Source organism: Diabrotica undecimpunctata, chromosome 5, assembly GCF_040954645.1.
Source record: "Diabrotica undecimpunctata isolate CICGRU chromosome 5, icDiaUnde3, whole genome shotgun sequence".
NCBI lineage: Eukaryota > Metazoa > Arthropoda > Insecta > Coleoptera > Chrysomelidae > Diabrotica > Diabrotica undecimpunctata.
This window is the reverse complement of record NC_092807.1, coordinates 74,282,880-74,307,316: the sequence shown is the minus strand read 5'-3', so window position 1 is coordinate 74,307,316 and position 24,437 is coordinate 74,282,880. Positions and strand designations below refer to the sequence as shown.

General features: G+C 32.8%; 1 protein-coding gene across 1 annotated transcript in view; it reads right to left on the bottom strand.

Annotated features, from left to right (window-relative positions):
* LOC140441389 (uncharacterized) overlaps positions 1-24,437 on the bottom strand; it is a 427,170-nt gene that overhangs the window by 256,646 nt on the left and 146,087 nt on the right. Inside the window, exon 3 of the mRNA XM_072532097.1 lies at positions 20,600-20,830. Coding sequence (XP_072388198.1) covers positions 20,600-20,830 — 231 coding nt within the window. The remainder of the gene's footprint in view (positions 1-20,599; positions 20,831-24,437) is intronic.

The following is a 24,437-nucleotide window of genomic DNA, read 5'->3' as shown; positions in this document are numbered from 1 at the left end:
TTTTAAATATTAATTTTCTTATCCACATACCTTAGTAAATATAATAAATTTAATAATTCAATTTTTTTATTTAAAATTTGTTCTATTAAATACATCCCTGTTGTCTGTCTATGTCAAACTGTCATGTCAAACGGAAGTTTTTGTGTTTACATTTTACAATGAATAAAGATAATCTAAGTGTCTATATTGTGTTATGTTTATTTATAGACAAAATCTAGGAATTATTTCCATTCAAAAGGCTTTCATCCATATGAATTGGTAAGTTTTACACTTTATCATATTATCTTTAGAAAGACATTTTTAGAATCAATTTTGTATCTAACCCCAAATTATGATTTTTAGGGCACAAACAATTTCCATATTTTCACATCACAATTTTCACAACAATGAAATCTACCATCAATATGAAATGGGTCTATCAGTGAACTGTTAGTGTTGTTATTATTTACTGCTATTAGTGTTAAAAATATAGAAGACATTATTCAATCTCCTCATAATATTTAAAAATGTCATTGATATGAAACATGCCACTTAGTCTATTATCTGCATCTATCAACACATAACTATTTAGTCCATTCTGATTTTCAATTCTATATGGACCTTCAAACATTGGTTGTAATTTCTTACAACGGTTTTCTCCAGCATTACTCTTTCTAAGTGAACGAATTAACACTTGGTCTCCTTTTTGAAATGTGATTGGTTTTTTTTATTTTTTGATTTTGTCTTCTGATATATTTTTCAGCTTTCCTCCTAATTTGGTTATTCACTTTCTGCATTACTTGTTCTAACATATCCTGATTATATTCACTAATCCATTTTCTGTTTCCTATATGGCCAAACATTAAATATTCTGGTACTTCCTCTGTATTTAAATTATGTGTATTATTTAAAAAATATTCTACTTGTAGTATAAGTTGCTGCCATGTTTCATGTTGATCCTGACATACTATCCTTAAATATTTTATAATTTCTTTAATATATCTTTCTGCAGGATTTGCCTGAGGATGTCTGATACTTTTTCTCACAAAATGACCGAAATTTTTGGTTGTTAAAATATGTAGCATTATCTATTATGCAATTTCTAAATTTCTTCGAAAAATTGATTAATATATAATTTCAATGTTTTAACATTTGATCTTGAGCAGGGATATAGTTTAATAAATTTTATATATAAATCAACTATCACTAGTATATGCTTTTTTCCTGTTGGACTTGGAACTAAATTTGAGATGAAATCCATGGAAACTGTATTTAGTTTTTCATATAGAACATTAGATCTATATGTGTTCTGGTTTTTGAAATTCTTTTCTTTGTTTATTTGACATATTTGGCATTGGGTAGTAATTTCTTTTGCTATACTTATGTCATTCTTTGCAAAATAATTGTCCCTAAATAGCATCCATAGCTTTCTTGAACCAATATGCATGTAATTGTTATGTAAATTTTTCAATACTTTCCTTGCCAAAGTTCTAGTTATTACATATACTTCTATGCCATTTATTATTTTATAATAAACTCCATCTTTCTTAAGGACTTTTTGTTTTTCACTAAAATTGATCTGATCTCTTATAATTTCTTCTTTAGAATATAATCCAGTGCTTTCTACTAACTGATTTAATCCAATTTTTATTGTTCGCTGCCCTTTTTGTGATGTATTTTCTAACCTTGATAAAGCATCTGCCACTATGTTGGATTTTCCAGAAATGTATTTGATTTCAAAGCTATATTCACTCAGTATTAGACTCCACCGATGTACTCTACTGTTTCCATATTTGTTATTTAATATAGATGTTAAAGCTTGGTGATCTGTTTCTATAGTAAATTCATTACCCTACAAATAAATTTTTAATTTAGTGACACAGTGTATGAAACTTGCTAGTTCTAATTCTGAAACTGAGTAACCCTTTTCATGTGGCTTTATAATTCTTGAAATGAATTGTATTGGGTATTCGACCCCATCATGTATTTGTAATAATACCCCTGAAAATCTCTCTATGGATGCATCTGTTCTTAATATGAATGGTTTTGTGTATTCAGGATGGTATATTTTTAAATTTGAAAGAAAAATGTTTGTGATTTCTCAGCAGTTCAAGTAATGGAATTTCTTTTATACTTAGGTCTGGTATCACCCTTTTATAATAATTAATTATTCTAATACTTCTTAATCAGTACTTAATCAGTAGACCCATTTGTACCTTTCGGTGTTGGGCCGTTTAAAATACAATTCATTAGATTACACTATTTGACGGTCTTCTGAGGTGTCCTAGCTCTTAACGAACTTTCTCCATTCCTTCCTATTGGATGCCATCTGTGTTGCTTCCTGCCAATTCTTACCCTTACTCTGTAGTATCTGCGAGATGTCACTGTTCCATTCTTTAATGGGTCTTCCTCTTCTGTTCTTCCCTATTGGTTTGGCGTCCCACACTCTTTTAACTTGTCTATTATTGTCCATCCGGGTTAGATGTCCGAACCATGCCAATTTTTTCTCTTTGATTGACTCGAGTATCGGTTTGATTTTGAGTCTTTCTCTTATTTCTTCATTTCTGATTCTATCAGTTCTTTTTACTCCTATCGTTCTTCTGAGGTATTTCATCTCTGCTGCCTGAATTCTGCTCTGATGTCTTTTGTTTAATATCCAATTTTCTGCTCCATGTCACTGTAGGTCTATATATTGTTTTGTATATTGTCATCTTGGTCTTTGTTGATATTTCTTTGTTATTAAGGAATCCTCTATTTAGTGCTTGGAATAGTTTTCCTGTGTTTTCCATTCTGTTGTTAAGGTCATCCTCGATGTCTCCTTTGTTGTTGATTACTGTTCCTAAGTATTTGTATGAATTTGTCTGTATTATTTTTTGTTGGTCTATCATTACTTCTATTTGATCTTCCGTCCCTTGTTTCCTTGATATTTTCATTATTTGAGTCTTCTCTTTGTTTACGTTTAAGTTGTATTTGCTTGCTTCTAGGTTCCATTTCTCTAAGTTATATTTCAGTTTTTCTGCAGTTTCCGCAATTAATACTATGTTGTCTGCAAATATACACATCTCAGCATTTATCATTTGCATTCTGTTCCAACCGATGCAGTATTTCCTGAATGTTTTCTTACATTCTTTCACTATCTCATCTATTACATTTATGAATAGTACTGGGCTGAGACTTCCCCCTTGTCTAACTCCTTGGGTTGTTTCAAATGGTTCTGACTGTATATTTAACATTCTTACTGTATTTGTTGTTTTCATGTATATACTCTTTGTTGCTTCTATCAGTTCTTCACTTACTTGTTTCTTCTTTAGACTTTCCCATATATCTTTTCTTTTGACCGAGTCGAATGCTTTTTCCATGTCTATAAAACTCAGATGTATTTCTTTATTTTTCTTTAAGGCTTTTTCTATTACTTGTTGCATGGTGAATATATGGTCTTGTGTGTTGTGTCCTTTCCTGAATCCACTTTGTACATCCTCTAATTTATGTTCTATTTCTTTTCTGATTTTCCTTTCTATTATGGTTTCGTATACTTTTGCTGCTACACATAGTAGTGATATACCTCTATAGTTCCTACAGTCTCTTGTGTTTCCTTTCTTGTATATAGGTATAATTACTGCATTTGTCCATTCTCTGGGTATTACTTTTCTCTTCCATATTAGGTTATATATGTATAACAATTTTTCTTTTGATTTTACTCCTATATATTTCATCATTTCTGGTGCTACTTCATCGCTTCCTGGTGCTTTTCCAATCTTTATCTTTCTTATTGCTTCTTCCAGTTCTTCTTTTTCTATAGTTTTTATATTTTCCGTGTTTTTCATGGATACTCTCCTGTTGTGACTTTCCTTCTCCATTGTATTCGCTTGATTTCCATTCAGTATCAGCTGAAAATGTTCCCTCCATCTTTCCATTATTGTCTTATCGTCGTTTATTATTGTTCCTTCCTTGTTCATTATTTGTTTCAGTTTGGTTTCTTTGTTGCTTCTTAGGTTTTTCAGTGTTCTGTAAAATAATTTTACGTTTTCTGTGCTGTTTTCTTCCATTTTTTCCCCGAATTTTTCCCAACTTTTCTTTTTCTCTTTCTTAACTATCTCTTTAACTTTTGTTCTTTGTCTCTTATAATTTTCATATTTTTGTTGTGTTTTGTCTTGGATGTATTCTTTCCATAATTTCTTCTTTTCTTTTATTTCTCTTTTCACTTCATCGTTCCACCAAGATGTTCGTTTTCCTCTGTTGTTATTTCTTGTGGTTCCACATATTGATTTAGCTGTTTTTATCATCGCATTTTAAAATTTTCCCCATTCTTCTTCTATTGTTTCTGTTATTTCATGTTCATTATCCATCTCTTTCTCTAGTCCTTCTGAGTATCTTATTCTCGTTGTTTCTTCCCTTAGTTTATAAATTTTTATTATTTCTTTGTGTTTTCTGTTTATGTTCTCATTTCTTTTTATTTCATTTCTTTTGCTTTTGAATGTGGTTTCTAGTAGATAGTGGTCACTACCAATTTCATAACTTCTTTTTACCCTTACGTCTCTTATCCAGTTCTTCTCTGTTTTTTGCACTATAGTATAGTCTATAATTGATTGTTCGTCTCTTGATTTGACTTCTCTTGTGATCTTGTGTATCCTGTTATGTTGGAAGTGTGTGTTCATAATCACCAGGTTATTGTCTAGACAGAATTCGAGTAGTAATTTTCCATTTTTGTTTAGTTTGTCCTCCCCATAAGGTCCGATGACATTGTTCCATTTTTCTGTTTCTTTCCCAACTCTACTGTTCATGTCTCCTGTGATCACAATTGTCTCTGTACAATCATTTATCACTTCTTGTAATTTGTCCCAGAATTCATTCTTTTCGTTTTTTGTTGCGTCTTCATCTGGTCCATAACATATAATTAGGTTTGTATTGGTTTCCTCTGTATCCATATCTATGTCTACTCTTAGTATACGTTCGTTGTAATATATCCAATTTTTTATTTTGTTGATACTCTCCTTCTTTATCATGCACGCTACTCCTGCCTGAGCTCTCTTCGTTTCTTCCACTCCACTGTATATTAGTAACATTCCGTTTTCTAATATTATTGATCCTTTTCCTTTTTTCTTTGTCTCTGTTATAGCTACTATTTCAATGTTCTTATCTCTAATTTCTTCCCCCAGTTCTATTTCCTTCCCATTTATACCTCTCACATTCCATTATGCCATTTTCCAAATTGTTTTGTTCTTTTCTGTGTTTAAGTTGTACTTCAATTTATTTTTACTCCCGTTTGTGTTATTATCTTTAGATCTGCTCATGTCCCTGTTCTGTGCCTGTTTTGTTTCTCGGTCCGTTATTGTGTTTTCTTCAGCTAGTTTTTTGAACTAGTTGGTTCTGTATTGTATGTTATTTTTTCTATCTGGCTTGTTTTTTGATTCCATTTCCACTTAATGCCTTCAATAATTATGAAACCATATCCAATTTTTGTCCTTTTTCCATTAGTCTTTTCATCTGCTGCTATCTTCCTAAGATTTCTTTGTATCTCTATCTCTTTTAATGTTAGGTCACATTCTATATATACTCTATGTTGCTTATAGTTTATTAGTTTACCCTTGGCTTTCAGTATTTTCATTTTATCTTCGAATTTTTTACATTCGATAACACACATTGTTTCATTTATCTTTTGTACCCTATTTATTTCTGATTTTACTCCCATTTTTGTTTCTATGAAGTTCTCCAGTTGCTCTGCTTCTATTGTGTCTATTGGTAAGCCTCTCATAATTAGGTTATTTTTCTTCTTTTCTTTCTGACATGCTTCCAATGCTATTTCTATTTTATCTATTTTTTGTTTCATCGCTGTCATTTCTTTCTTTAGATTTTCATTTTCTCTTATTATTTCTTTCATTTGCAATTTGTATTCACTATTTTCCTTCCTAATTTCTTTTAGTTCCTCAATCATATTACCCATTGTATTTTTTATCTCTTCCAGGTCATTGTTTTTCTGTTTATTATCGCTTGCTATTTGTCTCATTAGTTCCATCATTTCGTTCTGGCTGCTGGTTTCATTCGTTGTTGGTTTCGACCTGTCTGGCGTTCGGCTCACTTTTCTGCTCCTGCTAAATATATCTATCTCCTCTTTGCTTTTTCTTTTACCATCTTCATCAATCTTACCATCCGCCATTTTTCTTCTTATTCAAGTAATTAAAGTATTTATAAATATATATATTATAAATAACGGTTACGGATCTCGACAAGCGCCGCGCCTACCTCTACAGTTAAATCTTATCAATTATTCTCGATCCTAATCAGTTTCGACTTCTACCACTTGTAAATACAAAAATACAATCAATATCAAAACAGCAAATAAATTCAGCCTTTATAATTCTGTATAGTTTTACCGAAACCTGAATAACAGACCTATTGTTTTTGTTGATAATTATTATTGTTTATCGTTCTTAATCACCCGTCCAGCGTAAAAAGCTCAACTCGTTTCGACCACTCAGAAGTTTCACTTTTATCCGTAGGGCAATTAAAACTAACTATCAATTTATTACAGTTCAAAATCAGATAACTGATTATTTACTTACATAAAGGTCCCTTTCAAACACACTTTACACTAACTTGCATGCAGATTACACTCGAAACCACCCAAAATTGGAATTTAATTTCGGAGGGACACTACACACGTCCTACTAGTCTGACCGCCAATCAATCAATCCCATTATTCTAATAAATCCTCTTAAAGTTCTTAAATTGTGTGGTGTTTTATATTCCTGAATGACCTGTGTCCCTTCTGGATCCATTTCGATTCCCTTAGTGTTAAGTTTATAACCTAGATATATTACTTCTTTTTGAAAAAATGTACATTTTTCTTGATTTATTTTTAGTCCAACTTTGTCTAATCTGTTGATTATAATTTTTAGGTGTTTCTCATGATCTTCAGCCGTTTTAGAAAAACTGAATATATCATCAATGTAGTGAATTACAAAATGTTCATATTGATCCAAAATATCATGAAGACATCTACATAGAGCACTGCAAGATGATAGAAGTCCAAATGGTACTACTTTGAATTGATATACTACTCCATCTATCTGAAATCCCGTATACTGTCTACTTTTTTTTCTAGAGGTATTAACCAGAAACTATGCTATAAATAGATTTTAGTGAAAAATGACATCCCTGTAATTCTTCCTAGTATTCCATCTATACTCATTGGTGCTTCAAATTGCTTTTCAGTAATCTTGTTAATATTCCTTGCATCCAAACATAACCTGATTTCACCTGATCTTTTACGTACTACTACTATAGGGTTTATGAAATTTGTATCTGCCTTCTCAATGATTCCATCTTCTAACATATTATTAATCGTTCTGTTTACTTCTTCTCTGCATTTATATGGTATTGGGTATGATTTTGTTTTAAAATCTTTTTCTTCTTAACTTTTATACTATGGATATAATTTTGTGCAATTCTATTTTTTTTATTGACAAGTCCCTTGTGTTGCTGCAATATGGAAACGACTATTGATTTATATTCTTCAGGGCAATTAACTTTTATCACATCTTCTTTACAAATAAAATTATTCTTCATTATGTACTCATATTCCTTGCTTCCAATTTTACGCACTCCACCTCGTAGGCATCCATCTGCTTAAAATTACCATTCCTTAAATATTCACTACAATTATTCTTTACATTCTTTTGGGGCATTTCCCTATCATCAAAATACATTTCTTCTTCATAAACATTATTACTTTCTTTTAACAATATCCTATCAACTCTTATTCCTTCTTCCACCTCATCTTTCTGCATAAACTTAATTATTTGCCCTTCCAAAGTTACCATTTTATTTTCAAAATCTATCTTTACTTTCTTCTTTTCCAATTCGTCATTTCCCATTAATATATCAACACATAAATCCTTGACAATAAATCCTTGCATATTAATTTCTTTATTAAGAATATTAATTTTAAAATTGGCTAGTTTATTAATTGGATAGTTTTAAGGTATTAAAAATAAAATTCTCCGAGACTAAAGTACTTTCTGAACCAGTATCTATCATAATTTTAATCATTTTATTTTTGGCCAAAGCATTTATATAAATTAAATTAATAGATTCAATAATTTTATCTTCATCTAAAGAAATAAATTCAGAAGGTTTTTCATAATAGCAATGGCCCAACTTGTAAATCAGAAAGTTTACTGAACAAAATTTTGATTGTTAGAATTGTCAGATTGTATCTGACCACTTGGATCTGATGTCCTATGTCTTTCCCTACTATGACTTCTACTAACATTTTCTTGCCTTGTACTATTTCGTTCCCTGTCTTCGCAGCTTCTATTCCTTCGTACATAATTTACCTGTCTGTTGTAATTAGGTCGTTCTGTATTTCTTCTATTGTTAAAATCTTGTCTATTATTATTAGTATTGTTATTAAAATGTTGTCTATTATAACTCGTATTGTTATTAAAATTCTGTCTGTTTTGATTATTGTTATTATTATTGAAATTTTGTAAATTATCACCATATCTAGTATTATTGTATGATTGTCTATATTGTTGATTATCATTCTTATTATATTGAAAGTTACTATTGTTTTTTCTGTTGTTGTTATTATTACTTGTCATATTACCTCCTTGTATTCTTTGAATAAAATTAATAAAACTCTCTATTGTTTGAATATTTTGTACAGTTACTGTTTGCACAACATCAGCATCAAAATGTCTAGATACATTTAAGACTGTTTCATCCTCTCTAAGTGGTGGTTCTAAATATTTTGCAACCGTTATCAGTTTTAATGCATAATCTACCATATTTGATTTTAAATTGTGATTATACTTTCCAAAATATAGAATTTCTCTAAATTTGGCTTGCTCTAGTTCACCCCAATAATAATTTAAAAATTTATTTTCAAATGTTTGAAGATTATCTAAATCATTTTCAATACTGGCAAACCAAGTTGCAGCATTATCACTTAGTGTCATTCTAATATAATCTTTAATATCATTAATATTATTCTTCTTCTTCTTTAGATGCAAATCCACTAATGGATGTTAGCGATCACATTTTCCATTAATTCTCTATTTCTTGCAATATGTATCAGAGATTGTATGTCGTTAATCCCTGTCCATTGCCTTATGTTTCGGAGCCAGGACATTTTCTTGCGTCCCATTCCTCTCTTGCCTTCAATTTTACCCTCGATTATAAGTTGGAGGAACTGGTATTTTTCATTTCGCATGATGTGACCTAGATACGCCGTTTTTCTTTTCTTGATGGTTTCGAAAAGTTGGCGTTCTTGGTTTATTCTTTTAAGGACATCTACATTTGTGATTTTCGCTGTCCATGGTATTTTTAGGATACGGCGATAGAGCCACATTTCGAAAGCTTCTAATCTGTTTATATCCCTCGTTTTGAGTGTCCAGCCCTCTACGCCATGTAGCAGCACTGACCACACGTAGCACTTAGTAAACCTTAGTCTCAGTTGAAGATCGAACTCTGAACAAGTCAGTACCTTCTTGAATTTTACGAAAGCTTGTCGAGCTTGCTCAATGCGACATTTTACTTCACTAATATTATTCACTAATCTTAATTTATGTTTTAAACTATTTATGTATACTCTAGGATGCAGATTTTTTATATTACCAGAGAATTTAATCCCAGTCTCATTTGTTAAATTTAAGTAAGGTCTCCCTATGTCTCTCATTTGTGAAATATCATCTATTCTCTGTTCCACATTTCTTATTTGATTACTATTTATTTGGATATTTTGTTGTATATCGTCTAATTTTTCTTCCGTAGTCATTCCGTATATTTTTTATTTCATTTGCTACTTTTTTCTCTGCAGCTTCAAGTTTTTTATCCATTTGTTTTTCTATTTGTTTTACAATTTTATTATTATTATCTTCTATTTTCTTTTCTAATTTTCTATAATTCTCTTCCAATTTCTGTTCCATTTTTTTCATGTCTTCTTTGACTTCTTTTGAATTCTCTTCCAATTTTTGCATCTCTTCTTTGATTTCTTTTGAATTCTCTTCCATTTTTTTGTATTCTCTTCCATTTTCTGTTCCATTTTTTCATGTCTTCTTTTAGTTCTTTTGAATTCTCTTCCATTTTTTTCGTATTCTCTTCTATTGTCTTGTTCATCTGCATCATTAATGACATCAAAGCTGCCATATTGACATTTTCCTCTCTTTCTGAATTCATTTCTGCAGTATCTTGTGGAACTTGAACTAAAATCTCCTCTTGTAGAGGTTGTATTTCTACTTCCACATCTTCTTCATTCTTTTTGCTTCTTGTACCTTTCTTTCCTTGAGACATTTTGAGACTTTACTTGTTCGAATAGAATTAAAAATAAAATCTATGATTTTTTTTTCTAATGAAAATTAATTTAATTATATGAGAGCACTTATCTTCCCAAACTAATTCTTTTAAATAGAGAGCCCCACGTTGGGCGCCAAATTGTGATGATGTATTGTTTGTGAATGATGTTTTAATGAGCAATGAGTGTTTTTTAATAATATATATATATATATATATATATATATATATATATATATAGAGAGAGAGAAAAGAAATTTAATCTTTGTAGATTAGTTAAATAGTAAACTCTTAAATATTGGGGAAATCTGCAAGAAAGACTCTAATGTGTATCAATTGTTTCGCCGAACGTTTTCGCCAAAGAGAATTAATTTGGCTTCTTCAGGGCTGAAAGAGAATAAATTATAATTAGCTACCATATATTATCTATTAAAACATTATTGATCTTACCGTAACTTAGAATTGTAGAGTTAGAATATTAAAAAACTTAGCTAGTAACATAGTGGTGTTTTTTGTTACTATGTGCAAAAAAAGTTTTTTTTAAGGTTTGAAATGTATGGTAGCTTTGAACTTGTAAAGGCTTACCCAAGGTTAATCGAAAAACCCAATGTAACTACATTTAAAAGGAGGTAATTCTTTGAATTGTCGGCAATAACTAAATTTTTGATTTTTAGATAGTTTAAAAGTGAGGTTCTGTTTTAGCCAGAACGCAAGCGCTGACAACTTCATTGTTCTTATGAATCTTTATGTCGTTAAGGTTCATTGGTAAAAAACGAATGAATTTAAATCCCAGTATAGGGAATCAAAATAATATTTCCCTATACTGGGATTTAAATTCATTCGTTTTTTACCAATGAACCTTAACGACATAAAGATTCATAAGAACAATGAAGTTGTCAGCGCTTGCGTTCTGGCTAAAACAGAACCTCACTTTTAAACTATCTAAAAATCAAAAATTTAGTTATTTCCGACAATTCAAAGAATTACCTCCTTTTAAATGTAGTTACATTGGGTTTTTCGATTAACCTTGGGTAAGCCTTTACGTGTCAAAATCAAAGCTACCATACATTTCAAACCTTAAAAAAAACTTTTTTTGCACATAGTAACAAAAAACACCACTATGTTACTAGCTAAGTTTTTTAATATTCTAACTCTACAATTCTAAGTTACGGTAAGATCAATAATGTTTTAATAGATAATATATGGTAGCTAATTATAATTTATTCTCTTTCAGCCCTGAAGAAGCCAAATTAATTCTCTTTGGCGAAAAAGTTCGGCGAAACAATTGATACACATTAGAGTCTTTCTTGCAGATTTCCCCAATATTTAAGAGTTTACTATATATATATATATATATATATATATATATATATATATATATATATATATATATATATATATATATATATATATATATATATATATATATATATATATATGTATATATAGGGTTTTTATCGCGGTTCTCAAAGAATTAGTTTGTAAGCACTTTTTGGAATTATCTTTATTATATCTATTATGAAACACACATACATATTTAACATAGCCAAACTAATTAAATTATATAGACATTGTAAATTTTAAACAAACTATCTTTAAAATTGAAATTGTTATGACACTAACTAAATTATATTAACAAAATTTTGTACCTTTCTGTCACTGAATGCCTAAATGAAACTGTTCTCCACTATATAGATTTTAATAACCACTCAATGTCTTCGTTCTCAGCCTCAGTTATCCTTGTTTTTGTGAAATTCATTTTTTAAATTATGAGCTTCCACCAATTTAAAATATTTTTCTTCTTAATAGCATTTATATTTATTCTACTTTTTAATATACCAATATCCAATCACCAAATATATTATATAATTTTAATTTTCAATTAATACTTTCTTCCATTATCCAATCATCATTTATATATAACATAATTTTTAATCTTCAATAATATTCTTCTAATATACTTTCCAATACTATCAAATTTTAATACTAAATCACTGATTATGGCATACTTTATACTTTCTTCCTAATCACTAACTGTAACTAACTGTGACTGTCTTCTTAATAACCAATTGTCTGACTGCTTACTGACTGACTGACCCGCTGACTGACCTCTTGAATCCAAATCACCGAGTATTTATATCTTTTCATTGTTCCAGAACCATCTGGCAAGAAATCATATTCGAATTGTTCTATATATGAATGTTCTCGAAAAAGTATATCTTCGATCCACAGACATAACCATATTCGAGAAAGTTCTACCGTAAACAAAGGTTAAATTCTGTATTCTAGAGAATTCTTTACTTTTCTATCGAGAATTTTATTGACATTTAGGCTTTTCAGATCAGAATATAAACTTATATGTAATTTAAACAACCTAAATTAATAAACTACACTATTTCAAATCCGAAACTATATATAAACTAAACATTTCAAACCAATAAATAACCCCACTTCTACATTCGCAACCATCACTTAAAATGTCACTTTCAGAGTATGTATATCTGGTTGCCTATGCACATGGCTAACTTAAATATATTTACAATATTATAATTATAAAAAAAAAACTTTTTACACTTATTATATGCTAATTTCTTAAAAGTGCCCTCACATAAATAATTTTTATAATATTCCCTAGTATATAACTTATTAAAATAACCAAATACTTTTTATATCTAATATTATCTAGTATATAACTTATAAATTAATTAATTTTTTAAACACTATTTTTCCTCCTCCTACGTCCAATATCATTTCAATATATATATATATATATATATATATATATATATATATATATATATATATATATATATATATATATATATATATATTGAAAGGATATATAATATAGGAGAAAGAAAAATAGTGATTAAAAATAATTTATAAGTTACACACTAGATAATGTTATATATAAAAAGTATTTGGTTATTTTAATAAGTTATATACTATAAAAATTATTTATGTGAGGGCATTTTAAAGAAATTAGCATATAATAAGTGTAAAAAGTTTTTTTTTAATAATTATAATATTGTAAATATATTTAAGTGAGCCATGTACATAGGCAACCAAATATACCATGAATAAATGACAGACAGAAATAATGGTTGCGAATATAAAGTGGGGTTATTTGTTAATTTAAAATGTTTAGTTTATATATAGTTACGGATTTGAAGTAGTGTAATTTGTTAATTTAGGTTGTTTAAACTACATATAAGTTTATATTCTGATCTAAAAAGGCTAAATGTCAATAAAATTCTCGATAGAAAAGTAAAGAATGCTCTAGAACACAGAATTTAACCTTTGTTTACGGTAGAACCTTCGCGAATGGTGATGTCTGTGAAATGGACATAACCAGAACATATACTTTTTCGAGAACATTCATATATAGAACAATTCGAATATTATTTCTTGCCAGATGATTCTGGAATAATGAAAAGATATAAATACTCGGTGATTTGGATTCAAAATGGCCAGTCAGTTACTATGAAGTCAGTATAGGGTCAGACAGTTAGTTAATAAGAAGACAAGACGCAGTTAGTGAAGTCAGTAAGTTCAAGATTAATCAGTCAGAATTAGGAAAAAAGTATAAAGTATGCCATAATCAGTGATTTAGTATTAAAATTTGATAGTAACGGAAAGTATATTAGAAGAATATTATTGAAGATTAAAAATTATGTTATGTATAAATGGTGATTGGATAATGGAAGAAAGTATTAATTGAAAATTAAAATTATATAATATACACTCGCGATCATAAAATCCGGGTCATCTTGAAAATTTCAAGTTTCTTCAATATTTTTGCCTCTGGTGCAGTAATAACCTTTTTTTGGCTAATGTATTTTTTATTTGTCATCAATGTTTGTTTTGAAAGAAAAAAAAAATGGTTTTTTATTGTTTTTATTGAAAAAAACAGAAAACAAATCAAATTGTTGATAAAACAGACATACGAAAAAATATGGAAAATACAGAACGTGGTAAAAAATCAGTGAAATTTCAATGACCAATATCGTGTATTGCCTCCCCTTGCTCTAATAACCTCTTGCAGACGACGGGGCATACTCTCAATTTTTCTTCGGATTACATGTTGTGGTATGTTATTCCACTCACTCACTAACAGATCCTTAAGCTCCTGTGCGTTGTTAGGAGGAGGTGTATGGGTTTGAATACGTTTTTTTTAAATCGTCCCAGAGATGTTCGATGGGATTCAGGTCCGGAGACCTAGCTGGCCAGGCTACCCTCGTAATTCCAACTTCGTCCAAGCATTACATATTGATCCTGGCAACGTGCGATCGCACGTTGTCCTACATAAAAACGGCGTTTTCTCCAAGCCCTGCCATGTTGGGCATAACATGTTCTTCCGGAATCTCCGTAATGTACCTTCGTGCAGTTAGGGACCCATTTTCGATGAAGGGTAATTCTGTGTGGAAGTCGGAAGATATACCTACCCAAGCCATGACCGAGCCTCCACCAAATGGCATTCTTGGAGCAATGCAAGCTTGTGAAAATCGTTCACCGGTTCTCCTCCAAACTCTTACACGTCCATCGGATCCAGTTAGGTAGAAACGGGATTCATCTGAGAATAACACTTTGCTACAATCGTTAATTCCCCAACGCGCGTATTGTCGAGTAAAAGCTAGTCGTGCAACTCGAGGCACCCGGCGACGTGGCGGTCCTCTAGCCATTACCCGAGAAGATAGTCAAGAAGAACGAAGTCTTCTTCTGGCTGTTGCAACACTAAAATTGCAATTTCGTACTTTCTCTAGACGATTTTGATGCATAACCGCTGTTGAGGTCCGGTTTCGTAAAGACTGAAACACAAGGAAACGGTCATCTAGTACCGTGGTCGTTGTTCTTTGTCCAGAGCCAGGTCGCCTGGTTAGCAAACTTGCCTACTGAAAGCGTTGAAGCACTCGTTGAACCGTAGAAAGGCTTACGCCAACAGTTCTTGCGACTTGCCGTTGAGGTCTTCCATAAGTGCAACAATTTGTGCCGTTTCAACAGTCAAAGGCATTTTGGTCAAAAAATAAACACTAATAATGATACTAATAAACACTAATGGTGGCAATAATAAACGTTTGTCCGTTGCATTTGAACAGAAAGTCGAAGCACAAACGAGACATTTAAAACAAGCGGAGTTTCCGCTACAGGTAGCGTTCATTTTGGGAAGTGTGTACTTTACCGCGAAATTGGTACTATTGGAATTCTTTGTTACAAAGGAAACCGCAACAATTCTCAGAAACATGCATTAGTTTGTATTTGTGTTCTTATTATTTACGATAAAGCTTGTTAAAAATGAAATATCGGTGATTTTCAAGGTGACCCGGATTTTATGATCGCGAGTGTATTTGGTGATTGGATATTGGTATATTAAAAAGAAGAATAAATATAAATGCTATTAAGAAGAAAATATTTTAAATTGGTGGAAGCTGATAATTGGAAAAAGGAATTTCACAAAAACAAGGATAACCGAGGCTGAGAACGAAGACATTGAGTGGTGATTAAAATCTATATAGTGGAGAACAGTTCATTTAGGCATTCAGTGACAGAAAGGTACAAAATTTTGTTAATATAATTTAGTTAGTGTCATAACAATTTCAATTTTAAAGATAGTTTGTTTAAAATTTACATTGTCTATATAATTTAATTAAGTTTCATAAGAATTTCAATTTAAAGATAGTTTATTTTAAATTTACATTGGCTATGTTAAATATATATATGTGTGTTTCATAATAGATATAATCTAGATAATTTCAAAAAGTGCTTACAAACTAATTCTTTGAGAACCGCGATAAAAACCCTATATATATTATTAAAAAACACTCATTGCTCATTAAAACATCATTCACAAACAATACATCATCACAATATATATATATATATATATATATATATATATATATATATATATATATATATATATATATATACCGGTATTTAGGCGCCACGCCCTTCCAGTAGGGATCTATGGAGGAGTACCACCGAGCCACAAGTCCTTATCTCTTGCCGTACTGCTCCACCATAGGCCGATCAGACACCAGCATATTCTAGTCTAAGCCGCGGATTCGTTTTAGAATTTTAAACTGCTGCGTTAGCCTTTTTTATTTTTCTGTACACCGAGCCGGAGCTTAAACCCACATCCACTGAACCATTCGACAGTGAAGAAAATGAGAATCGGCCGCCTGACCCGCTTGGCTATCTGACCGAAGGTTTTAATTTACTATAATAAATACCAATCATTGATACGATCCATCATTGACTACGAATGTTGTTTATACGGATCTTCGAATAATACCAACTTAAAAAAATTGATAGAGTTCAATATAAATGTCTTAGAATACTGGCAGAATGTAATGAAGTTCCTTTGGATTTACGCCGTCAGTTATTATCGCAAAAATATTTGTTAAAACTAAAAGCTCGGGAGTCAAACATGATCAACACATTAAGTCATATTGTAAAAGAAGACTTAACAAACCAGTATTAAGAACTAAAAAATTCTCCCCCTCTCGCGGAAGCATTTACTGAGACCAATGGTGTCCAAAATTTGTTTTTTAGTAGCAAATTACAATACATGTACACCATACCTTTTACATCTTTAATAAAAACAAACAGAATTATACTTCTCAAGTATACTGAATCTCATCAAATAAATCACACTCTACTAAAATCCTTACTAGGTGATTTCTATAACAAAACTCTTATATTTACAGATGGATCTAAGACGAAGGAAGGTGTTGGTTGTGTTGTATTTATCCAAAATACAAACCAATCATTGATATATAAATTACCACTTGTTTGTAGCATTTATACTGCCGAGCTTTTTGCAATTATAAAAGGTGTTACCTGGTTAACATCTAATAACATACTATCCATTGCAAGATAAATCGGATGGAATTCCCCAGATTAAGAGACTGGGCCGATATTTAGGTTCAATTTTAAATTATATCCAAAGTTTAACGGTACTTTACTAAATGATACAAAGTAGGTGTAGCCAGTACGTATTTCAATTTTGAGTTGTTAACGATTGGTAAATAAAATTTTAAGCATAATTTTGTGTACCTATTTAAATTTAACCAGTTAATTGCATTTGTACTTGGAATTCAGAATTACAATTCTAGGTACGTAAAGCCAGTGTTTATAAGAGATTAGAACATTTCTTGGAATTTTATTCAGGTAAAAGGATCATGTTTACTTAATATCAAATTATCACTAAATGGGCTTTTGTGAGAAGAAAGTTTATTTGAAAAGAACTTCATTTTTCTTTTGTCGTTCATTTAGAACAGAAGTCAGTGTAATAACTATAAATATGAGTGATATAGAAATGATTAGTGACGATGTCCTGCACATTCCTGCCACTATTTCAGGAAGTGAAGACGAGTCTGAACCTAAAAACGTTCTGGTTATATTCATCTCAAACACTATGCAAAGCACATCGTGCTTAACGTTTACAACGGTAAGTACTCGTTAAAAAAACTCCTTAGTTAACCTTCCTAATACCGGGTGAATTTTAAAACGACCTGTACCAGGTGGGGCGACTTCTCGCCACAGTAGTTTGGTTCACTTTTAAGCGCACGGATTCTACGTATCTCATTAACCTTACCATCTTTTAACTCTTTATTGTCTGTATACTTTGTTTAGTACCAATTCAACAAATTAAAAATCAAAGACAGAAGACAGTCACATTCAGAAACTCAACAAATAAGCAGGTAATTTTAGCAGTTATCAGATATCAGACAAAGAATGGTTAAGTGTTATGTCTGGTCCATACGTTTGTATAGTGCAGAAGTGTTGACGCTAAAAGAATCGATCATGAACAAAATTAAAGCATTGTAAATGTGGGTTCATAGACGAATGCTGAAGATATGCTGACCTTGGACAGCAAGGAAAACTAATGAAGAAGTACTAAGGAGCGTCAAAAAAGATAGAAAACTGCTAAAGACTGTTAAACATCGAAAAATGTCTTATCTGAGACATATAATAAGGGGAAGTCGATATAAAATATTACAACTGATACTTAAAGGCAAAATAGAGGGCCGTAGAGGTGTAGGAAAGAAACGCGTTTCTTGGTTGAGGAGAATTAATTCTCTAAAATCGAAAATCTGATTTACTGAGATAGTTACACACTCACCGATCTCACAGTAGACAATAAAAGACGGATGAAATAGACCCAAGCAGCAGAAAACTCCTTCAACCAAATCAAGAAGAACATCGAAGGACAGTTGCACCTACATAGACCAGACGCTTCCGGACCAATCAGTCTCCAGACAACAAAGAAGTCATCGCCTATGCTTCCACCAAACTAAAGCCAGCAGAGAAGCGATACGACATTATTGAAAAAGAATGTCTCGCACTAGTATAGGCCCTCAAAAAGTTCAAACAATTCCTGCAAGACCAACACTTCATCCTCTACACGGGCAGCCAAGCCCTCCTGTGGCTCAACAGATTCAAGGATTACAAGGCGAAACTCCCAAGATGGGTTTTACTTCTCCAAGAGTTCAATTTCACCATACACCACATACCAGGCAAAGAAAATGAACTCCCAGACCATATCTCAAGAAATACGTCCGACAAGAGGGAAGAGGAAAACGAAGACGCAAACGAAGAAGTGAACCGCTTAAGCTGGCCAACCCAAACCACAGATCCAATCGACAATGAGTTTCCCCTTCTATGTATGCTAGAAGACGTGGAAGAAGGGGAAAACAATCCGATCTTACGACAACCTCATCAACCTGCCACTCCAGGACAAAATCCGACGAAGCCACCTAATCCACCACGGGATGAGACGCTTTCGCAGACAATGGCACGAGATAATGGAAATAGGTCCAAAGAGCGAGGTCGAGGAAGATGTCCGAGAATTTATCGTTGTAGACGACGCTGCGTACTACAAACCCAATCAAGACGAAAAAACATTGATCGTACCAACATCTCTTCGGACGGAAGTGCTAAAGACCTATCACGATTCAGACGAAGCAAATCATCCAGGGCAGGACGAGACCATCCGGGCTATCAAACACATATATTACTGACCCACGCTATCAAAAGATGTCCGGAGCTACGTCAGATCCGGCCTCACCTGCGCTACAACCAAAGCAGCAGTCAAACAACCAGCAAACCCGGTCATACCAAAAGAACCCAACAATCCATGGGAGAGGGTCTCTTTTGGCGTATTAGGACCCTATCCAGTATCCAGAGGGACCCCTAACTGATGTATCCTTCTGGTGACAAACTGTCTAAGCAACTTGGTAGAGTTACGCTGTGTCCAGACCACCAAAAGCAGGGAAGAAGAAAAAGAAGAAGAAGTTTGTAGTCATACACTCGTCAATACCTCTTCAAGCACCGAGAATCTCTCAAGGAGAAATGGTGGACACTAGGAGCACCTCCAGGTCCAACTCCCAGGACCGTAATATACATATATACAGTGCTAGTCAAAAGTCCGTTCCCCCCTCATCAATCTTTTGAACGGTTATATTTACTTATAATAATGAAATTTGCGGGGAGGTAATAAACAGACGTAGGCTTCTTAATTAGTCATAACAAGTGACGTAATAGTGACAGATGTCGCCACTGTGGCAGATAATTTTAAATACGACGTTCTGGCAAGTGATACCTCGTTTGAAACCATACTAATTTTATTTGAGTTGAAGCTCATTTTGATGAATAAATTAAATAAATACTAAAATTGTAGTTTCGCATTTAATTAGTACATATTAAAACCTTCGCCTCTGGTTACTTGTCAAAAAGTCGACCTTTTTCAATCCTCTAATTGTTTTACGTAAACGTCAACGTCAACTTTTTTAACAATTAACCAGAAGCGAACGTTCTCGCTGGAGACTGCTCAATAAGATATCATTTCTGTAAAGTGAACAGAGCAACATGCAATTATGCGAAAATGTCTGTGACTTCTGGTTCAACGCCATATATACCTGGAACAGGTCTTTTTACAACCTGAAAAAGTAATAAATGTTTCTCCGAAACGGATAGAAACCTAGATCTGTTGAACACGTATATATATGATATACACAAAAGATCTGCCGGGTCGCAGTGTGGAAAGGTCCGAACAACCCCTTTTAAAGGAGTAAATTAAAATCATAATTTTGAATATTCTCGAATGTTAAATCACCGATGTTGGTAAAACATCTTACCGTGGAATTATTCAGTGAAGCAAAAATGTGGTCCAAAATCCAAGAATATCATAAGTGATGTTTTCTGACTTAGAAAATAGTTGGGGTCGGACAGATTACATGTAGACTATATAATTATTATACATTTTACAATCTTAGTAAGGTAAAAATTTAACTAGTTAATGACTAAATATTACAAAGAAACTTACCAACAGGTGGTCCATTCGCAGAATTTAAATTCATCACTGGGCCAGGACCTGGGCCACCATGTGGGCCGTGAGATCCATGTGACATTTGTGGTCCACCCATTGGTGGACCATTCATGGGATTATTAATTCCCCCACCATTGATTGGCCCAGCATGACCCATTGGACTGGCATTACCAGAACCGTGACCTGGCATTGGTCCCATATTACCTATAGGGCTATGCATAGGGGGACCTAAAAGAAGATGAAAAGACACTGAATGGTTAAAACTTAGATCATTGTTTAAATAGAAAGGATTACTCTTACCGGGAACATGTTTACATTTAAATATGTTCCTCTGATATTAAATTTAACTTAACTTCCAGTATTATTTAATTTTTGGAACTGCTTACACTCTATTCAAATTTAGTATTTTGACATACATCACATTTATCTGTTACTAGTCTCCCGCGTTGATTTTTATTTCGCCGAGCTTTCGACATCCTCTCTGATGTCTTCTCCAGGGCTTCCAAGGTCTCAGTCTCCGGAGCCCCAAGACACTACTATACTGATCAATATTCACTTCACTACTACTGGGAATAAGGGACGGTTCATATATACCGTCGATATTGACGTGGCCTGGGTGGAGGTTGGCGTGTGGGTTAGCGTGGGGATTGGTGCGGGAGTTGGCGCGAAAATTTCTCACTTTTAGATTTTGATTTGAGGATGAATGAGACGATATTTTCTTTATAAGAGGACTCCATGTCGAAGGTAACAGTATACCGCCATGTCTTTTATTGGGACAATTTGGCATTTTTTTCAATTTCCATGGCTTCTCGGATAATTCTTGGTTTCTAGAAGAGGATGCGGGCTATTGTTCTGGAGTTTTCAAAATCAATTTTGTGACCTGTATGAAGATGGTGTTGACCTAGAGCTGAAATTGAGTCTGAATTGCGAACAGAAATGGCATGTTCATAGATCCTATTTTGGATTCTACGATTTGTTTGGCCTATATAGGATCGGGGGCGGTCTGCACAAGGAATTTCATAAATTCCGTGTTATTCATTTGAATCTTGTCTTTGATTGATCGGACAAGAGATGAAAGTTTTTGTTGGGAGGTAAATATTATTTTTATTCCTTTTGATTTAATAATTTTGTCGATTTTGTCAGTGACACCTTTGATGTAAGGAAGAAAAGCTTTCGTATGATGAGGGTCTTAGTCTTTGGATTGAGATTGAGTGGGAGATTGATTTTTGTGGATGCTACTATTGATGTGATTTTCGCGGTAACCGTTTTGGCTGAGGGCTTGTTTTAAACAAGAAAGCTCAGCGGGTCTACTTTGCGTATTGATCTGGAGACAAGGGTATTAATGACTGAATTAATTTGTGAAGGTGGATGATGAGAGTTGGCATGCTAGTAACGATTGGTATGTGTGGGTTTTCGATAAATAGAGTAATGAAAACCTTGGGATTGGTTTTTCTTTATGATAACGTCGAGAAACAGTAGGGATGAATCAGTTGTCATCTCCATCGTGAACTGGATACTAGGAGGTATACCATTCAGATGGGTTTGAAAAGACACCAAAGCATCCCTGCCATGGAGCTAAATGACGAATGTATCGTCAACATATCGTAGCCAATATGTGGGTTTGAGCATTGATGTGACTTGTTCTCAGGTCTCGAAGTCTTCCATAAAGATATTCGCAATTATTGGAGATATGGAGGAGCCCATTGGGGCACCATTTATTTGTCTGTAGAACTGATTTTGGAAGATAAAAGAGGTGTTGTACATACAATGTTTAATGAAAGATAAGTGGTCTTGTTGGATACTGTATTTAGTTTTCAGAATGTTTAGAGTTTCGTCTATAGGAATGTTTGTAAAGAGTGAGACAATATCGAAACTTACTAGTATGTCTGACGGTGATATAGGGTATTGTTTAAGAAGTTCGATGAAATGAAAAGAGTTTTTGACCAAGGATGAAGCATTTTCGGCGAAAAGTTGTAGGGTTTTGGCCAAATACTTGGCCAATGGTTGTGTAGGCACTGACAATGGGACGTGGAGGAATATCGGGTTTGTGAATTTTGGGTAGGCCATATATTCGAGGTGTTCTGGAAGACTTTTCCCGAGAAATTAGAGATTATTTTATGTCAAAAGGAAGAGATGTTTTATTGATAATGGCTTTTGTTGTTTTCTCCCGATAGGTTGTTGGGTTATTATAAATTGGTCAGTAGTTTTTAGTATTAATGAGATTTAAGAGTTTATTAATATAAGAAGAAGAGTTTAGGATGGCATTGCCTTTATCGGCGGGAAGAATGACTAGATTTGGATTTGACTGAAGTTCTGTCAGGGCTTTCTATCTTTTTTCTCGGATCGGCTAATGTTCGGAGTAGGAGGCTTCGAGTTTCCAAGAACTCTAGCGATGTCTTGTCTAGTTATTTCAGCATCTTCTGAAGGTAAACTGGAGATGGCTTCTTCAGTTTGACAGATTATTGTCTCAATTGGAATGTGACTTGGGGTAACAGAGTAATTAAAACCTTTTGCTAAAACTTGAGTGCCAATGGTCGAAATAGTAGTATTAGAAAAGCTATGAACCACTGTGGTGGGTTCCAACTTTATTGTTTTTGGAATTTGTTCGGCAATTAGATGCGTAAATTTTCGCTTTTAAGTTTCAGTCTTACATTCAAAAGTGTTTAGGGCTGTCTGTGTGTTGATACAGTCGAAACTGTCACATAAGATAGGATGTACATTGAAAGAATGAACAGATGACCAGATATTAAAAACGTTTTACCCCCCAACAAAAACTTTCATTTCTTGTCCGATCAATCAAAGACTACATTCTAAATGAACAACATGGAGTTTATTACAAAATTCCTTGTGCAGACTGCCCCCGATCGTATATAGGCCAGACAAATCGTAGAATCCAAAATAGGATTTATGAATATTCGATTTCTGTTCGCAATTCCGACTCAATTTGAGTAGATCAACACAATCTTCATACAGGATACAAAAATGATTTTCAAAATTCCAGAACCATAGCCCTTATCTGCTTCTATAAACCAAGAATTATCCGAGAAGCCATATAAATTGAAATAAGCCAAATTATCTCAATAAAAGAGATGACGGCATACGGTTACCTTCGTCTTGGAGACCTCTCATAAAGAAAATACCGTCCGCTCGACCCGTCAATCAAAATCCTACTGTCAGAAATGTTCGCGCCAATCCCCACGCTGGCCCCCACCCAAGCCATGTCACCATTGACGGTATAAATGACCAGCACCGGTAATGCATTGACTAGTGATCAGTGTAATAGTGTCTGGGGGCTTCGGAAGAAGACTGTCGAGTTTATTATTAATTTCTGAAATAGTAATAATCTTAGCTCTAGGTTTATATATATATATATATATATATATATATATATATATATATATATATATATATACATCCCGCTATCGTTTTAAGCTCTTTTCACGTTGCAGTAATTTAGCATCACCAAGAAATGCTATCATTTTCTATTTATAAGTCGTGTATGTTCGTTTAGTGCACCTTTGTAGGCTTGTCACCGTTTTCGGTTTTTCAATAATCCGATTTTTTTATAAATTAAGTTTTTTACATCAAACCATCATTTTAACATTGGGAGGTAAAATTACTGTATTTGGTATCATTTTAAAGCCAATAAATGTTGCCAGTGTTAATACTTAAATAATATTTGAAAACATAAAAATATCGATCGGTGTGGGTCAAGTTCAAATGAAGACATTGAAACTACCTGCCGACCGGCTGGGGTCAACCAACTAGTTTTTTTATATCAACGTTCAGTGGTTATATTGATTCAATTTAGATATTTTTTCCCAGAGTTGTGTAG